The following is a 17449-nucleotide window of genomic DNA, read 5'->3' as shown; positions in this document are numbered from 1 at the left end:
ATATCAGAAACAGGTTTGGAGAAGCCACTTCTAGAGACACCAAGGATAGTAGTTAGCGCGGGTCGGACCACGTGGCCTACACCGGGCCCTAGTGAGTCTGTGTTCTCACTCCCCCGCCCCAGGAGGAGTGGGCGCGCAGGCGCAGGAGGACCAGGTCACTGCTGCTGCTGCTCCCGTTGCCGTTGGAGGCCCCAGTGACCAGAGGAGCCTGAGGGCCAGCTGGGTCCTGGGCTCCTTGCTACCTAAGTGATGACCGCTGGGCATGGTGTGGGGCCTGGCCCTGAGGGTGCGGCCCGCTGAGCTCTGCTCTGCCTCTTCAGCCAGGCCTGGGCACTGGGTGCTAGACGAGCACTCCTGGGCAGGGTGACCAGTCCGCACAGAAACCCCTTTACCCCGGGCCTGAACCTAAGAGCGTTACACTCGATCCTTGGGATCTTGAACACGTAAAATGAGAGGTAATGATGTCGCTTTGCTTAGGGGATTTCTTAAGTGTTAAAAGTCGTAAGGAGGAAGGAAGACAGGATTCGGTGCCCCGCACCCCCCTTCTCCTGTCTCCTCTTTCCCTCTCCTCACCCCCCCACCCCCCAGCAGGCTGGGCCTCACCCACCCACCCACTTGCTGGCCCAGTCTTTATTTCATCAGGTTTGAGTCTCTAGGTCGCAGCCCAGGACTGGCCCTGAACAAACAGACATGAATTCCTTGTCTTCTGGGAGCTCACGCTGATTTGGAAGCCAGTCCTGAAAATCACTGTGATAGGCATGCAACGTTGAGCTCGTCAGGGATCCAGGGGAGGCATCCCAGAGAAGGTTGATGTTGGAGCTGTTAGGGCTGAAAGCGAGGGAGTGGCCAGGATGAGGCTGAGAAGGTGGGAAGGGAGCAGTTCATGAAGCGCTTTATATGCCCTGCTAAAGAATGTGAAGACAGGAGTTGTATGGCTACTACCTAAAGACGCTAAAGATGGAGAAATGGTTTCTAGACATGAGCTCTCTGTGACTGTTCCAGAATTTCTGTGTAAGGCAAGTTTAGGGGGTGAGGATAAGGTTGGCAATAAGAACGAGGGGCTTTGTCCTGCACCTGCTTTTTTAATTAGTGATAGGATCACGAGAAAATATCAAAGAATGATTAATTTTTTTATTTTATTTTACAAAAGTGGAATACTTAACTGGCTTGTTAGAGTAACCGTATGAAGAACATTTTTTTTTTTAATTCTATGATTTTATTCTAGGAATATATTGTAGCATTTCTTAGTTTTTTCCTTCCATCAGTTAAACTGAGGATTTTAAATACATACACACACACACACAAATACACACACACACACTTTTTTTTCTTAGTATTTTAATGAATACCTCATTTGAGGTGGTTTTGGTGGGGACCTAATAAGATTACAGTGATGCTAAATATTCTACTCTCCAATCACTCATGCTGATTTCACTGTCAACTATGAATGTGAAAAGAGTGTTTCTATATACACAAAAGGGCTTATTATTTTTATTTTACTTTTATATGAAAAGTGAAATAGCAATCTTGACATGACTTTTTCCCCTTACTCTCTATATATGAATTCTGTAATTCTATATTTTTTATTTAAGCATGACAAAGTGATTAATCTTGATTGCCCAGATCTATACCTTTTCTTTGGTATTTCTCAAAGGTAGTGTTTAAATATATAAAGCTTACTATTTATACTTCAGTTATTAACATGTTGTTTTCTCTGTTTGCTATCAGGAACGCTTGTATTCTTACCTAGCTTTTTCTGTCCCTATACTTTATAGAATTAAGAGATATTTAGAAAATCAATTTTAGGAACCAAAGACATTAAATAATCAAGTCATGAGATTTTAAGGGTGCAGGGAAGGAAATGTCATTTACTCAAACTCTCTTCTTTCTGAAAGGATCAAGGCTCAAGTTTTAAGATCATCCATCAGATGACCACCTGACATCACTTGTGTTATTGCCTTAAAATGATGTTAGAAGTTATAGAGCAATGTAATTTCCGATCCACTAGAGGATAAATTTGCATTATTAGCCTGGTTTTTATCTTACTATAAATAAGATGATCTAAACACCAGGGAGAAATGCAGAAATAATAGGGGGAAAACAGTAGAAGCCTTTACAATTGTGGAAGCAACTTAGGTAACTTGTCTGATGAAAGAAAACGTTCTTTCAATGTAAAAAGAGGAACGAGGTAGCAGGCGTGCGTCAAAAAAAAAAATCACAAGCCCATGATGAACTTAAGTATAAGAACTTGATTTTGAAAGTGCTAACATGGCACTATGAATTGCACTGAATTGATTATGAACTGCAAATGAATTGTTACACCCTTTACTAAAAATTTCCTAACACTGTTCCCTAGATGTTCTTTCTACTTTATCATCCAGAGACACTGTTCACAGAAAATATCTGCAATATACTAATAGTTTTTAGTCATAGAGGTGCTTTTCAGTTATGTAGACTGTTACTTAGGACACCGGGATGTAACTTAATGCTTCTAAAACTGAAGCCATGGAAAGAAGAAAGCGATTGCTTCTGAGTTTGGGAAGGTGGTTGCAAAATAATGAAAGAATCACACTTAAGTATTTTCTTTGGAGCAAAAGCGTGTATGTGTGTTTTGTATTGTTTTGTAGAAGTTTGCTAATAAAAATATCACTGAAGACGAGAGACATCGTCATCTAGAGGAAATGCTGATAATATGGCTCCATGTGTGTGTTCCAAAATCTCTACAGCAGATGCACTTGTGTTAGGGGTAAGTAAGACTTCACTTTGACTAAATTCAGGATCGTGCACTACTTCAATTTAATAAGAAATATTCTTGGATCTGGAAAGGGGCAGATTTCATTAAGTCAAAAGGGTAAAAATTGTTTTTTTTATATTGATTGCGTTCTATAAATTTTAACTGATCTCATGCCCCTTCATAAGCAAATATCTGCTTAGATATAAGCATACCGACTAAACCAACATACACAAGATAAATCCAAAAAGGAATAAAAAAAACAGAGATCTATTGCTGATTTCTTTTAATTACTGTATTGATATCTGCAGTAGGATACTTATTAATTTTTCTTCTATTAAGCTATAAACAGAGAGTTTATCTAGCGCTCTTAATAAAAACACCAAGGAATTATGAATATCATGCTCTTTCACATCTGAAGGGGAAAGACTTTTCTACTGGATGTTAATTTTTCCTTTGAATTTGGCTACCGTGTAGACCAGTTCTCTAAGTCTCCTGCCTGACTGTTCAGCAGAGGTTCTTAACCTCTTTGGAGTCACAGACCCCTTTTGACATTAGGAAGAAAGCTCTGAATCTTCTCCTCAGACCCATGTATGTATCATAAGCCTTTACACTCATTTTTTTCCCCCTGGGGGGTGACTATGTCCTCCCGGAACCCATTCATTGGCTTTAGGTTAAGAACCATTTTTAAAAAAGAAAACCCACATTGTCCTTGCCCACACACTAGCAGCCTTGCTTTCTTGTAGAGTTATTAACAAGCTTTGGCTAAATGGGTATTTCATAGTTTTATAGAGAACAATTACCATTCATATAAAAGGAGACACTCTTTTTCAAACTCCGTCACTCCTTTTAACAATTGGGAAAGTCATGTGGAATTTATGTTCTCAATACTGATGTGCTTGTACAAGAGGTATTTTCTGGGTGCCTGCACTACATGGGGCTGATGGCAACAGTGAGACAGCTGAAGTCCAGGCCCTCGAGAGTTGTGTGGTCTACTAGAGGATTTTCTCCCAATCAAATCCAAAGAACATCTACAAATAATGCGATTCTTCCAACTCTGATGCAGAGGAAATCTTAAATTCAAAATCTATAAAAATGAACAAATGGTTTCCCAAAAAGTGGTCTTTCTATACAAAAAAAGTCTCTAAAATGTATTTTAATATCAGCCAGTTGCATTTATATGTTTCAAAGACTACGTCTTTACAAAGAGCTGGAACTATTAAAATTAAAACATTAAATAGCTTCCTATTAAAGTTTATATGAAAATGAAAACAATGTACCCTCTGAAATGTTTAAAGAGTAATTAAAAATGAGATTTAGCATATGAAATATCAGTTTACATATAGCTTCAGAAATAAATTACTGGGACATGTTTACTGGAATTATAATTATCCTCTTACAAATTAAAGTTGAGTAATAATTCTCCCCTCCCCTAACCCATCCCCTAGCCAATAGGAATACCTTGTGCAAGCAAGTCTATTTGGCTATTTTTTGTATTTCTGTGTTGGACTGTACCTCACCACAGCATGCTTGTGACAAAGATCCACACCAAGTATGCCTTGAAAAAGTAAATCAAGTCTTTATAAGATTCAAAAAGTGATTCATCCTTAATAAATTACTAACATACAAGAAAATACTGGTATGTGGCTACCTATATCCAAATACGAGTAGATTAGTAACCACATTTTCTCTCAAGTACCCTCAGTATTCTCCTCTCATGCCATTACTTGATAGGTCAAGAGAACAGCCAGTAGTAGCATCAGATTTTCAACTTTCTTATGGGAGAATTGGCCAGAATTATTATTGAGCAGTCTGATGCTCCAAGTATAGTTGACTCCTATTTGGTAAACCTCAGTATCTCCTGGTTAGAGCTTTCTTTTGGGGTAACCCAATCCAGGAAATATATGAGTAAATGTGTTGCTGTTTTACTTTTATCTTTTATAAAAGTATTTCTTTTAAAGAAGTATAAAAGTATAAGTGTTTCTTATAGTTAACACTTATTGGAATTATGTTATAAATTACATGGTTTCAGTACTAATAGCATTCTCTTCTTACAGGTTATCCAGATTTTAATTGGTGTCTTTCATGTTCTCATGTGGTATTTACTATTGATTTTGTACATCGGACAGATTAAAGGAAAATTTGGGACATATGAACCCCTAACTTACAAATCAGGATGTGTTTTATGGGGAATTGTTGTAAGTAGAATGCATTTGTATGATTTAATTATTCAGTAAATAATATGCATGCCCCTAATGGAAGATAGGGAGTAGTTTCTAAACAAAGTTTTCAGGAGAATTATGTAACAAAACCCATGTTGGTAATTCATTCAAAATCAAATTCCTTTTTTCAACAAATTTTTTTTCAGCACTTTTAATTTACTAGTGCTATTACAAGAGATATGGATACAGGAGTGAATACACAATGACAACCATAGGTTGGATTGCTCTTAGACATGTGAAAAATTAAGAATCTTAACCAGAATGTCCATTAGCATGGTTAAGTTTCATATCTTAGCTTCCTCACACAATAAGTCTACACTCACACATTTTCTAAATTTGTCATTACCTGCACTCTTCTGTGGTTTCTACATAGCCATAAGATAGTAGGAAAATCTGAAGAGTACAGCATCCCAAGTGAACAATAGGGAAAGATCCACTATGTTAAATTCTGTTATTTTGTCAAATAAGACAAGGGCTGATTATTGGGTTTAGCAATATAGAGGCCAGTAGTAAACCTGACAAGTAGTTTCAATGGAACAGTGGGACAAAAGCCTGCCTGGCATTGGTTTAAAAAATAATGGGAGAAGAGGAATTACTGACAGCAAATACAGACAGCTCCTTTAAGGACTTTGGTGTAAGGTGGTATAGAGAAATGAGGTGGCAGCTAGAGGGAATTTGGGTCAAGAGAGTGTTTGTTTCAGTAAGTTGGAAGTATCATGTCTTTTGCTGAGGAGACCGAATCAGAAGAGAGAATTGATATGAGATAAATGGTGGGAGGGAGGGATTATTAGAATCATGTAATTGTGTAGACAAGAGATGATAAATTTTAATACACAGTTCATCTTTACCAATGGGTCTTAACTAGAGGTGATTTTGCAACTCAGAGGACATTTGGTAATGTCTGGAGACAATTTTGGTTTTCATAGCTGGGGGTGGGCATCTAGTGGACAAAGACCACAGATGCTCCTAAACATCCTACAATGCTTAGGGCAACCTCCATAACAAAGAATTATCCACATTTAATGTAAATCGTGTCAAGGTAGATAACAGGAGGAAAAGGTAGAAGACCAGAGAAGGAGGGCAAAGTTTGATCGGTAGGTAGATGGGATGTTGGGAGCTTGTGGAACTTTTCTTCCAATGGCTTCAGATATTTCAGTGAATTAGAAAACAAGACATAAGCTGAGAGTGTGAATGGGAGAATGAATTGATTGTTTGAGGAGGAGAGAATATGAAATAATCATCTAGGAAAAGTGAGACAGTGCATGTATTGTGGAAAAGTAGTTTGACTTTCATGCAGCATTAAGTGCTCACTTAAGCTTATAGTGAGATGGGTCAAGATAGTTGTGTATCTTCCTCAGGCCATGATTGGCTGCATGGGCTCAGACATGCAGTAAGAAGAACTGCATTTAATCAGGATTTTCGTTTAACCATGCAACTGTGATCAAACAAGAAAGGTGCAAAGGAGTTGAGAGTGTATGTAAATGAGTGTTTGTAGTGGTTAACCATGGAATTTAAGCTAGTGAAGAAGAGCATATAACAGAAGTGAGGGGCTCAGATTATAGATCCAGATGGGGTCAAAGGATTGTTAGAGTTGTAATGCTATAGGGCATGAGCCAGAAAGATAGAATGTGGTGGTCAGATGGGATACTTGAAATTGAGATTTGAAAGGTGTTACACTTATTGGCAGAAACAAGGACAAGAGAATGCTTATGAGAGTGAGTGACTAAGATAGGATGGAGTCACAGGGTTGGAGGAGATAAATTCAAAGAACTACAAGCCCCGGGTATTAGGAGGATTGTATGTAGACATACTGACATTAGGAAGGATTAAGAGATGAGGTGAGGTGAGGTGAGGTGAGGTGAGGTGAGGTGAGGTGAGGTGAGGTGAGGAGAGGAGAGGAGAGGAGAAGAGATGAGATGAGATGAAGAGACAGAGATACACGGATGGATGGATGGATGGATGGATGGATGGATGGATGGATGGATAGATAGATAGGTGATAGAGCTGATAGATAGATAGATAGATAGATAGATAGATAGATAGATAGATAGATAGATAGACAGATAGATGATAGATAGATAGATAGATGATAGAATTAAAACCACCTAGGAGGAAAAAAACACACCTAGAACAAGAACAGCGACCAAGGGGTCCACAGATGACTTCAACCAAGAGGGATAGTGGGTGATAGAATCTGACAACGTTTGATTCAAAGCTGGAGGAGAAAGAAAGATTGTTATTGGAAATAACAATAAGGAGAAAGGAAACCACTTACCCCAAGCTTACAACCAACGATATAAGGGCTATAGGAGATAAGATGCTCACCACTGGAGAGGGCTATAGTGGAAGCAGGAGCCCCCAGGAGATACCTGCCTTTATACATTCTCACAAGTGTCAAAGCGTCGTGTTGGAAAACAATAGGAGAAAAATAGTGAATTGGGGACAAAATCCAGATACATGATTTATATCCTTCAGTGTTTAATTGTTCATATTATAAAAATAGCACATTTAGCTCCAGGAATAAATTATCTAAATTTTCTATTCAATTTGATCCAATGCAAACCTTCTCATTTAGGTCATAGACTTTGAAAGGTATTTTTTAAAGCCCATGGTTTGGTGAGTTGTTTAGAGAGCACTCTAGTTTAAAATTCACAAGGCATTTCCACTTTATATTCTGAACTAGCTCTTACCTTCACTATGAACCTCTTTGGAAATCTCAGCTTGTTACAGAGTGAAATGCTAGTATGTAAATCTGAGTTATCCTTGAGGAGTTAGTAAGCTTCAGGTTTGGCTTTTCTATATATGGTGTATAGCATGAATACTACTTTCCCACAAATCAGCCTTTTATTTGGATTTTCCTCAAAGTCACTAAAACAGATAAGACAAAAGGAAGACTTGCGCAGCCCACCTTCAAAAAATACGGCATCCCTTTATACTTCTGGGAAATAGACAGAGTAGCCTGGTATTAAATAATGGAACCTCTTTTGAAAAACAAACACATGAATAGCAGCTGATACCTTGATAGTGCTAACAGTCCCAGTTAAGAGGTATATTTTATGCAAACACAACTTGGAATAGATTCATGGACTACTTGTTTTCTCATCTGGATACGTATATAGTAGTAATTATAATTAGTGGCATCATTTCATCAGGAAGGACAGCGTTAGAAGTAATAATTGAATGAGTTCAGAAAGCATGCTCAGATAGAAGCAAACTTGGCCTCTGATTCAGGACAGCTTAAGTCATATAACACAACCTGGGTCCTGCCCACTCTCCTTCATACATTTCTGTTATCAGTGACCCAATTATTACCTTTCAATTCATTACTGTGTGATGGAAACTTGTCCTGACTCCTTCAACTAAGACATTTTTATTTTTTGTTACTCTTAGTATTATAAAAATAATTGACTTAGAAGAGGGAGTTAAAAATACATTCTAACGAATATTTATAAATATATATTTTTATATCCAGTTTATCATTTCAGGAGTCGTCTTAATAAGAGTAACAAGGTTTCCAACTCAACGCCTGGTAAGTTGAAATGTTTAGGGTACCCTAGAAATCACTTGTCACTAAGCTAAACAGTTTTTAATAAAAAGACAGTTTTTTAAAACAATGAAGAAATCTACCCTACTTGTAAAATAAATGAAGGAATTAAGTGAAAGTCCAGAAGCACATAATTTAATGTAGGCAAACATGCTATATTAGTTAGATTCATGATTATGCAAAGGTTTCTAAATTTAAATACAGGTTTTTGTTTTGTTTCGTTTTTTGGTTTAGTGGTCTATCTTCTTTTAACAGTGTATAAACTTTACTATTAGAAAAAAATGTAATAAGACCTAATGCCTTTATATATAGACATAATACTACTGTAAAACTTCATTTTCCTAACTATTCACTTTGAGAACAAGACTGTGTCTTGTAACAAAATAGAGGATGTGTCCAGAATAAAGATCCATCTATGGTATAAGTGGAAAGATATTGGGAAGAAAAAAAATCTTAGCATCTTAGAGCTAAATGATATCTCAGAAATTAATTCATCTCATAATTATACAAATAAAAAATTGATATCCAAAAATTGATATCTAGGATGTTTCCTAGAGAATGAAAACCCAGGATTAAAAACCATTGATTCTTATTTGGCTTTTTTCTATGAGAAGTCATTTTCCATCTTTTTTTTCTTTTTGCAGTGGAAATCCTTTTGTTCAAATGATATCTTACACATATAAGGCTTCCTTCCAACTGACTCAAAAGATTATAAAGTACAATATTTTTGAGCCAAATGGAAGATTTATGCTTAGTGGTGTGATGATGTTTTAGTGTTTTCTACTGATTGACTGGATTTCACGTAAATCAGAAAAATAACGGCAAGCATACCAACACTTCTAAAGCTTCAGAAACTAGATCCACATTTTAACTAGATGATTTTTTTCAGCAAGAAAAACTGTCTAACTAAAGCGTTCATTCTGAATATAATAAATGTCCCCTGTATCTTCTTTTCAGGTTATATGTGCTTTGGTCATGAACATTATCTGCATAATTACTACAATTATTGCAACAGTTTTCATAGCAATTGAGTTGTCTAGTTTTCGTTCTGTGTCGTATAGGAATTATGGACAAGCGGTAAGTGACCAATTCTATAGAGGCATGTTAATTTCAAAATGATTCTTTGCAGAGGTTTCAAAGCCTTGGGAGGTAAAATGAGGCTTATATTGGTCCTCACAAAATTCTTTGATTTAAGAGTAAGCTCTTGATTGAAAGTTCTAACTCAACAATAAGTCTAACATGATTTTTTGTAAATGTTAATAGAATGTTTGAATTCTTGACATGCCCAGTTAAAAGAAACAAGTAAATAATTTGAAGGCTTCAGTGGTAAGTTTATCTATGTTAGGCATGAGATCACTAATGATTCTCTTAATGAAAGTATAATCTTACACCTTAAAACCATTCCCAAAATCAACAAAAGAATTCAGCTATTGATGCATATGGTTGAAATTATAAACACCTAGTAATTTCTGGTTTAACGTAGAGCTTTTTATGCACAGCCTGTTTTTGTGCCTCACAGGAATTTTTCTTTAAGTCCTCACATAGTAAATTAATGTGAATATCTTTACTGATATCCCAAGAGATTTATTTCAGTTGTGTTGGCCTTAAATTTAGAGTCACAAATTATTAGTGCTGCAAAAGACTCTATCATTACTTACAAAAATCTTCCACTTAAAATGAGAACAGCTTGGAGAGGAACTCCTCTTTGTTACTGAACAACAGAGCAAAACAGATAACAATTTGAAAGTTTTAATTCAAATATAATTCTAATGAGTAGAAGAGTCCCTGTAGATGAGGGATAAGCTTCCTGCTCCCCCCATATACTCCCGCTCCACACCTGCAAGTATATTGTATATTAAAAAGGGGACCATCAGTGGGATGAATCCAAGCATGTAAAACAAAAGCCTAGGGGACAATGGGATGAGGAAAGAAGAGGCACCAACACCCCAAATCCATTGTGCATAATGAAGTATGTATTGCTTTAAATAAGAATGCATCAGATTTTCCCTATAGATCATAAGAAAATTCTCCACTTGCCCGGAAAATTCCATCTAGAAATCTTCAATTCTAATTTTGGAGAATCTTCAATTCTCCAAAGATAGAGAGGGAGGAATTAAGTTATTAAGTTTACAGTTACTTCAAGTAAATTTTAGCCTACCACTCTTATTCATAAGCTTATAATCATCCATTTAAGATAATATGGCATAATTGCCAAGACCTACATTTTACAAACACTATTACAGACCATTCTAGACTGTATTTATCTGAGCTGAACTCAGTATTAACAATCAGTTTCACAATCTCCCAAACACACAGTTTCAGCTTTGTTTGCTGTGATTAATTACACAAAATGAACTTGTATATTACACCTACATCTCGGACCTACTGTCTTTCCTAGAGGCATTATAGAATCATACACCTACATTTACTAAGGCAGCCAGCGTTTTACAAGATTCTCCACATGCCAACCTTTCTAACATAAGCAAGTGGCTTGGCTAAATCCACAAACTCATCAAGTTATCGGTGTTCACAGGTAGATTCAGTTAGCATCCAAAGTGCATGCCTTTGAAATACACTCCTCATACAGTAAAACGATAAACAGTATAAATCCAGAACCGGACTGCCTTTATTCCAACACTGTCTTCCGCACTCACTGTATGTGAGCCCTGGGAGGAGTTTCTTAATTTCCTTGTTCCTTAGTTTCTTTATGTGTCCATGGAGAAAATGCTACCACAACCTGTTAGTAGTTAACTGCTTTGCCTGTCTCCCAACTCCAGGCCTGTTTTTCTAATGGCCAGCTTGACTTTTCTACTTGGATAAGCTTTGGTTGCCATCATCTCAAACTCAACAGATATAAAATGGAAAATATTTACTTTCTCCAAAATACTCGACTGCAAAACTCCCTTATTTCAATCTCATAGGCTCAAAACTGTGATGTATGTAACCCTTCACCCTTCTCTTTTCACTTCTTCCCAATTACCAAATATTGTTTATTATTTACTTAAATTTGTATTAAATAGGACTTGCTTGGTTGTAAGTGACAGGAAATACAACCCTAATTGCCTTAAGAAAAAAGAGGCATTTGCTGATTTGAGCTGGATACAGAGGCTTAATTTATGTGTGGAGAACTCAGTCATACTCTGTTGCTTTCCTATTTGAACTTCTCTGGCAGATATCTTGTCACTTTCAGAAGGAGAGATTGTCTGAGAATAACACTAACTTATAAATTAAGGAATATGGGCAAAATGATTTTTTACAATCGTGCCAGCTAAGAGGTCACAAGTACTTCCCAGCTAAAATGTTCGAATTGTGTTTCTACCAACAAAATTAAATCAGAATTCTTTGCCTCGCCATTTCAAACCCTCTACAATCTTTTCTTTATCTTGCTGTTATTATAACATCACACATGAATGAACACTATATCTGAGTTAAACTTGTTTTATCATTTTTTCAAACATGTTATGTTCGTTCTTGTATTCAGTTTTTTGCTCATATTATCAAACCATAGATCATATGATATGTATTTTAGCTTTATTGTTGGTTCTACATTGTCTTCATTTCTTAATTATTTTGTCACACTTTTAATTTATGCTAAATTATTTCTGGAACAAGAAAGTTTACAAAGAAACAAGTAAATTAAAGCTGCCTAAAATGTTGCTTTCCCACTTCACTTTTCTCAGTCCTACTCTTGTTTTTAAGGTTCTACCTCTTTACGAAGCCCTCCTAGATATGAATGGCTTCGGGTAAACCTCCCATCCCCTATAATTACTGAGCAAGTTTTTATCCATTATGACATATTTAACCTTATCATCTATTACCTCCTATTATATTTCTCTTTTCTACTTCAACATAAACCTTGTAAAAACAGGATTTATTTTTGTCATTTTATTCTTACCATCTAATTCCTACAACCTCATAGTTTATTTCATATAAAAGATATTAAATAAACCCAACAAAAAAAGGAAGAGAAGGAATGGAAGGAGAAAGAATTATGATGTTATTCTTTCTAGGTATGAATATCATTCTTGTCTTCCCACACTCAGCACAAAAACTATATTTATCTTCAGGATTAGTATCAGTATCATTCACCCTGATATGCAGTTAAAAATATCTTTTAGATAGCAACAGAATGGGTCTGCATTATTTATCTCAGAAATCACAGTCACCTTATACTTCCCAGTGAAATGTTGTTCTTGGAAGTTTTTTTTAATTTACTTATTCTTCCATGTGATATTACAGCAATTTCTACGTGAGATTTTTATCACCACATATGTAAATTTAAGGGAGTGTGTAATTAATCATAGCTGTTTTAATACCTGAGAACTGCTTGATGAAATCTCTTGGTAGCCATTTTATCATTGGAGACAGAAAAGTCAAACCTACTGACTGAAGCATTTGGATAGAGCTGTGCCAGGGACTCCACAGTCCCTGAGAAGGATGGAAGTGAAGAAGTGTAAGAAGTGCAATAAGAAAGATGAGTGCAATAAGAAGGATGAGTGATGAAGAGCAAGAATGGAAGCTGTAGATAATGAACTGAGGCGAGGAAAAGTGGAGCAGAAGGCAAAGGGGTAGAAATGCTTAGGGAAATCAAATGGTGAGAGAAGACTTCTTTATTCTTCCTATTTTCCTTTTCCTTGACTCTCACACTAGGAGCTCCTTCCTTGAACACATGTGCACTTACTAAAGATAATAATGCAAGATTTCTCCCTATTTTCTGTTTCAGAAACTTGGGAGGGAGATTTCACGTATTTTACTCTTCTCCTACCCCTTGGAATTAGGTATAGCATGTACGTACTCCATCTTCAGCTTTATTGATTTGGTAAGTGTTTCTCTCTCTCTGGCATATCATGAGATTTTGATTTCTAGTAAGCACACTCTATGAGGACGTGAAGTGCACTAATGCCACATGTTTAGAATAAAAATGGAATATGTCACAATATTCCCTTTACTTCTTAATTTTTTCTTTATTGTTCATAAAATTACAAAAATAATACATGCAACTATAAATAAAAAAGTAAAAAAATATAGAGTAAAAAGGTACTGTCTTCTTAATGTAGTCCTCATCATACCTACACATGTAAATCTACACAAAAAGACACACACACACACACACACAGTTTTCACTTTTACTAATGGCGTGATCATACTCGTATTTCTCGGTCACATGAATTTTTCTCAAATATCATACAAATCTCTCCATTATAAACAATGCCTTTCATGGATCATACTTTTCCTTGGAATTTAACATTCCTCTAGCACTGCATAGTTAGCTTTTTTCTAACTTTTTAAAATTATAGACAGTGATGCAGTGAATACCCAGTACATATATGTCTTTATATATAAGACTGGTATTTCTGTAGATAGAGGATGCTGGAAGTGTACGGTTGGTGCTTGAACAAGGCAGGGCTTAGGGTACTGACCTCTCTCCACACACAGTCAAAAATCTGCATGTAGCTTTTGACTCCCTGAAAACTTTACTTCTGTTCAGCAGAGGCCTTCTTGACAACATAAACAGTCGATTAACACATAGTTTGTATGTCATATGCATTATATACTGTACTCTTACAATAAAGAAAGCTAGAGAAAAGAGAAGAGTATTAAGAAAACCAAGAGGGAGAGAAAATACGTTTACCGTGCTGTACTGTACCGTAGCGATACCATAAGTTTGTCATCGATTTACAAGATGAATTGTCTGTCTATGAGCACCTGCATCAATATTGTCTTATATACATACTAATACATAGATGTTATACATATTATTAACACTAGACATCAAAAGTGAAAAGACAATGTGAAAAAGAAAGTCATATCTATTTACAGGTCCGAAGACTCATGCGCGGATAAGAGAGAAGCAGCAATGTGATTGCATTTTGGTGTAATGGATGCGATTGCTTCTCAGTAGTCTAGCCTATGTACTAAGGAATGAATCCTTATAAAATGTTATAGCATACAGTATTATAGTCATATTCATAATACAGTATTGGAAACACTGTTACATTTTTAAAAACCCATTTCCCTGTGATGATAGGCTGATATGCAGTTTCTCCAATTATGAGAAAGACAGGCATACTCTACAGTAATGCCATTCTTTGAAAGCAAAGTTGTAAAACAGTAAGAAAACTAACACAGTATTAATGTTATATTAACTATCACTCACCTATGCCTGTGTTAGGATAGGCTATCCACTTCCATATAAGTCTTGTACACAATGTTCTACGTGACAATACTTAGGTGACAATGATGACGACGACACAAAAACGTCACATACAGGATTTGTCATACAGTTCACAACACACACACACACACACACACACACACACACACACACACACACACTAGATAAGTTTACTCAGTGTGGCATGATGGTTATTTACTACTCATGAAGCAGAGGTGAGTCATCAGAAGGGTCTGTTCTTGTCATCTTCACAGTGAGTGGGCTGAGGAGGAAGGGGGGGAGGCGCTCTCACTGTCTCAGAGGAGGCAGAGGCCCGACAGGCAGGCACAGACCATGTAAATTTGTGGAAATACACTGTAATTTCTGCCTGACTAGTTTGCTTTTTTATTATTCTAAAAATGTTTCTGTAAGGTGCCAATCCTTCTCCCACCATTTGCTTTAGTTTCAGCGCCCGTGCCATACAAGGGGCCACGTCATAAAGGAAGTCAAAAGCAGCCTTGACAGTCTAAGCCTGCTTCTGCCACATTGTCTAACGTCAGTTTGTTTTATGGGCTGCTTCTTCTAGATGTTCTTCCTCATCGTCTGGTGCTGGTTTGGAAGCATTTAGCTCTGTCAAGTTATCTTCTGTTCATTCCTCTGGTGTGGTGTCTATTAGCTCGTGGATTTCTCCAAGGTCCCTATCTCGAAGCCCTTCACCCCTCACATTCTGCCATATCCACAGTCTATTTCATGATTTCCTTGATTGGCTCTGCTCCTGTGACATCATGCATAACATCTGCCCACAGTCTTCTCCAGCAGAAGACTTGATGTTTCAGCTTGGTGTCTTTCATGGCTTTTATCATAACGACAATGGCACCTTCAAGGCGTAATCCTTCCGGACTTTCCTGATGTTCTCTCCATCGGGGTTCTCTTCATCACATTGACAACCCTTTCCTTAGAGTACCGTGTGTAATGATCCTTAACGGTCCCTATGACCCCTGATCTAGAGGCCAAATTAGAGACGTCATGTTTGGGGGCAAGTAGACTACTTCGACACCTTCAGGGTTGAACTCATGGGGTTCTGGGTGGCCAGGGGCGTTGTCCAAAATTAAAAGAACTTTAAAATGCCGTCGCTTACTGGCAAGGTACTTCCTGACTAGAGGGGAAAGCATCAACGGAACCAATCCAGAGAAAGCGTTCTTGTCCAGCGTTCTTGTTGTACAACCAGAAGACTGGCAACTGGGGTGTATCTTTCCCCTTCAAGGCTCCAGGGTTAGATAAGGGCGGGCCTGATCATAAACCTGACTGCATTGGCACAAAACAGTAGAGTCAGTCTATCTCTTCCTACTTTAAATCCTGGTGCTTTCTTGTTTTCCTTCCTAATAAATGTCCTTTGTGGCTTTCTTTTTTGTTTGTTTGTTTGTTTTTTAATAGAATAGGGCACTTTTATCTGCATTAAAAACCTGTTCAGGCAGACATTCTTTCTCCTTAATGGCATCTGGGAATACATCTGCCTCTGGTTCAAAGAAGCTAGTTTTTCTGTTATCTTGACATTATGTAAAGCCAAACCACTTTTTAAAATTATCAAACCATCCTTTGTGGGCATTAAATTCTCCAGCTTTAGATTTCTCACCTTCCTTTTGCTTTCATTTGTCATATAACAACTTTGCTTTTTCTTGAATCATATTAGAGTATGCCTTTCTAATAGCAATCCTGCACGCACATAAAAACTACACTTTTAATACGAGATAAAAAGATATTTCACAAAATGTGCAAGGTTTTGCACCTGCTGGCATAGCTGCAGCTATGGCTTCATGAATTTCCTTTCTTGTTCTTACAATGGTCCTTACGCTGTATTCATTTATTTTGAAATTGTGGGCAACTGCAGCTGCAGACCTCAATCTATAGTACACGTCAAACAATTGAACTTTTTCTTGTAATGTCATGACTTTACTCTGCTTCTTGGGAGTACTTCCAGCATCACTGGTGGCACGTTGTATGGGTCCCATGATGTTATTCAAGATTTATGGTGTTGCACTAAACATGATGAAAAACATGTTAATTTTATGCAGTTAGGATTTAATACTGCATCTTTATGTTTGTTTACACTTTTCTCGACTGTGAATGGTGCCATGTACAATTTATAAGTGTTAGTATGCATAGGTTTTGATACATTTTAATTTTTTGTAATATATTTGTGCATATTTTAGGGTAGTAAATGATAAAATAGACTAGTATCTATGTATATTTTATGCATTTGTGACATGCAGAACTTTTTCTTAATTTTTTTACTATATCTAGTCTATGTAGTTCATCTGTGATTTTTTCGAATTATCACAAATCTCAAAAAAAAACTTTCCAATATATTTATTGAAAGAAAATACTTATACAAGTAGGCCGTGCAGTACAAACACAAGTACAAACCCTTGTGTTGGTCAAGGGTCAACTGTAATTGCGACTTTCATAACATCCTGAAATGCTGTAATAATTCAAAGTATAAGTTTATGAGAATGATTATTTTCTCAGAAGCTTAAAATTACCATTCAGTCATTCTTTCACAAATATTTATAGAGGGCCTACTATTTACTAGGCATTGTAATAGGCACTAAGGATGCAATGCTTATCAAGACAACATCCCTACCATCAGGGAGCTTGCATTTCAGTGGAGGAGAAAGACAATACACACACACACACACACACACACACACACACACACACACACACTAATTTTAGTATATGGAAAAGTATTATGGCATAAACTAAAACAGAGTAGGGAAATAGGCAAACATTATTTCACA

The 17449-nt window shown here is 36.8% G+C and overlaps 1 protein-coding gene across 1 annotated transcript; it reads left to right on the top strand.

The window, feature by feature from the left end:
- Positions 1 to 2692: 2692 nt before the first annotated feature.
- On the top strand, positions 2693 to 15541 carry MS4A13 (membrane spanning 4-domains A13; the record flags this gene model as incomplete). The annotated part of the gene is made up of 6 exons (XM_081064314.1): positions 2693 to 2746; positions 4789 to 4929; positions 8426 to 8482; positions 9455 to 9574; positions 13221 to 13316; positions 15458 to 15541. The coding sequence occupies 6 exons, from the start codon at positions 2693 to 2695 to the stop codon at positions 15539 to 15541; spliced, it is 552 nt and encodes a 183-aa protein (XP_080920440.1).
- Positions 15542 to 17449: the final 1908 nt, after the last annotated feature.

The sequence above is a fragment of the Rhinolophus hipposideros genome, assembly GCF_964194185.1.
Source record: "Rhinolophus hipposideros genome assembly, chromosome: 10".
In the NCBI taxonomy this organism is placed as follows: domain Eukaryota; kingdom Metazoa; phylum Chordata; class Mammalia; order Chiroptera; family Rhinolophidae; genus Rhinolophus; species Rhinolophus hipposideros.
The sequence above is the reverse complement of the archived record's forward strand: the minus strand, read 5'-3'. Positions and strand labels throughout refer to the sequence as shown.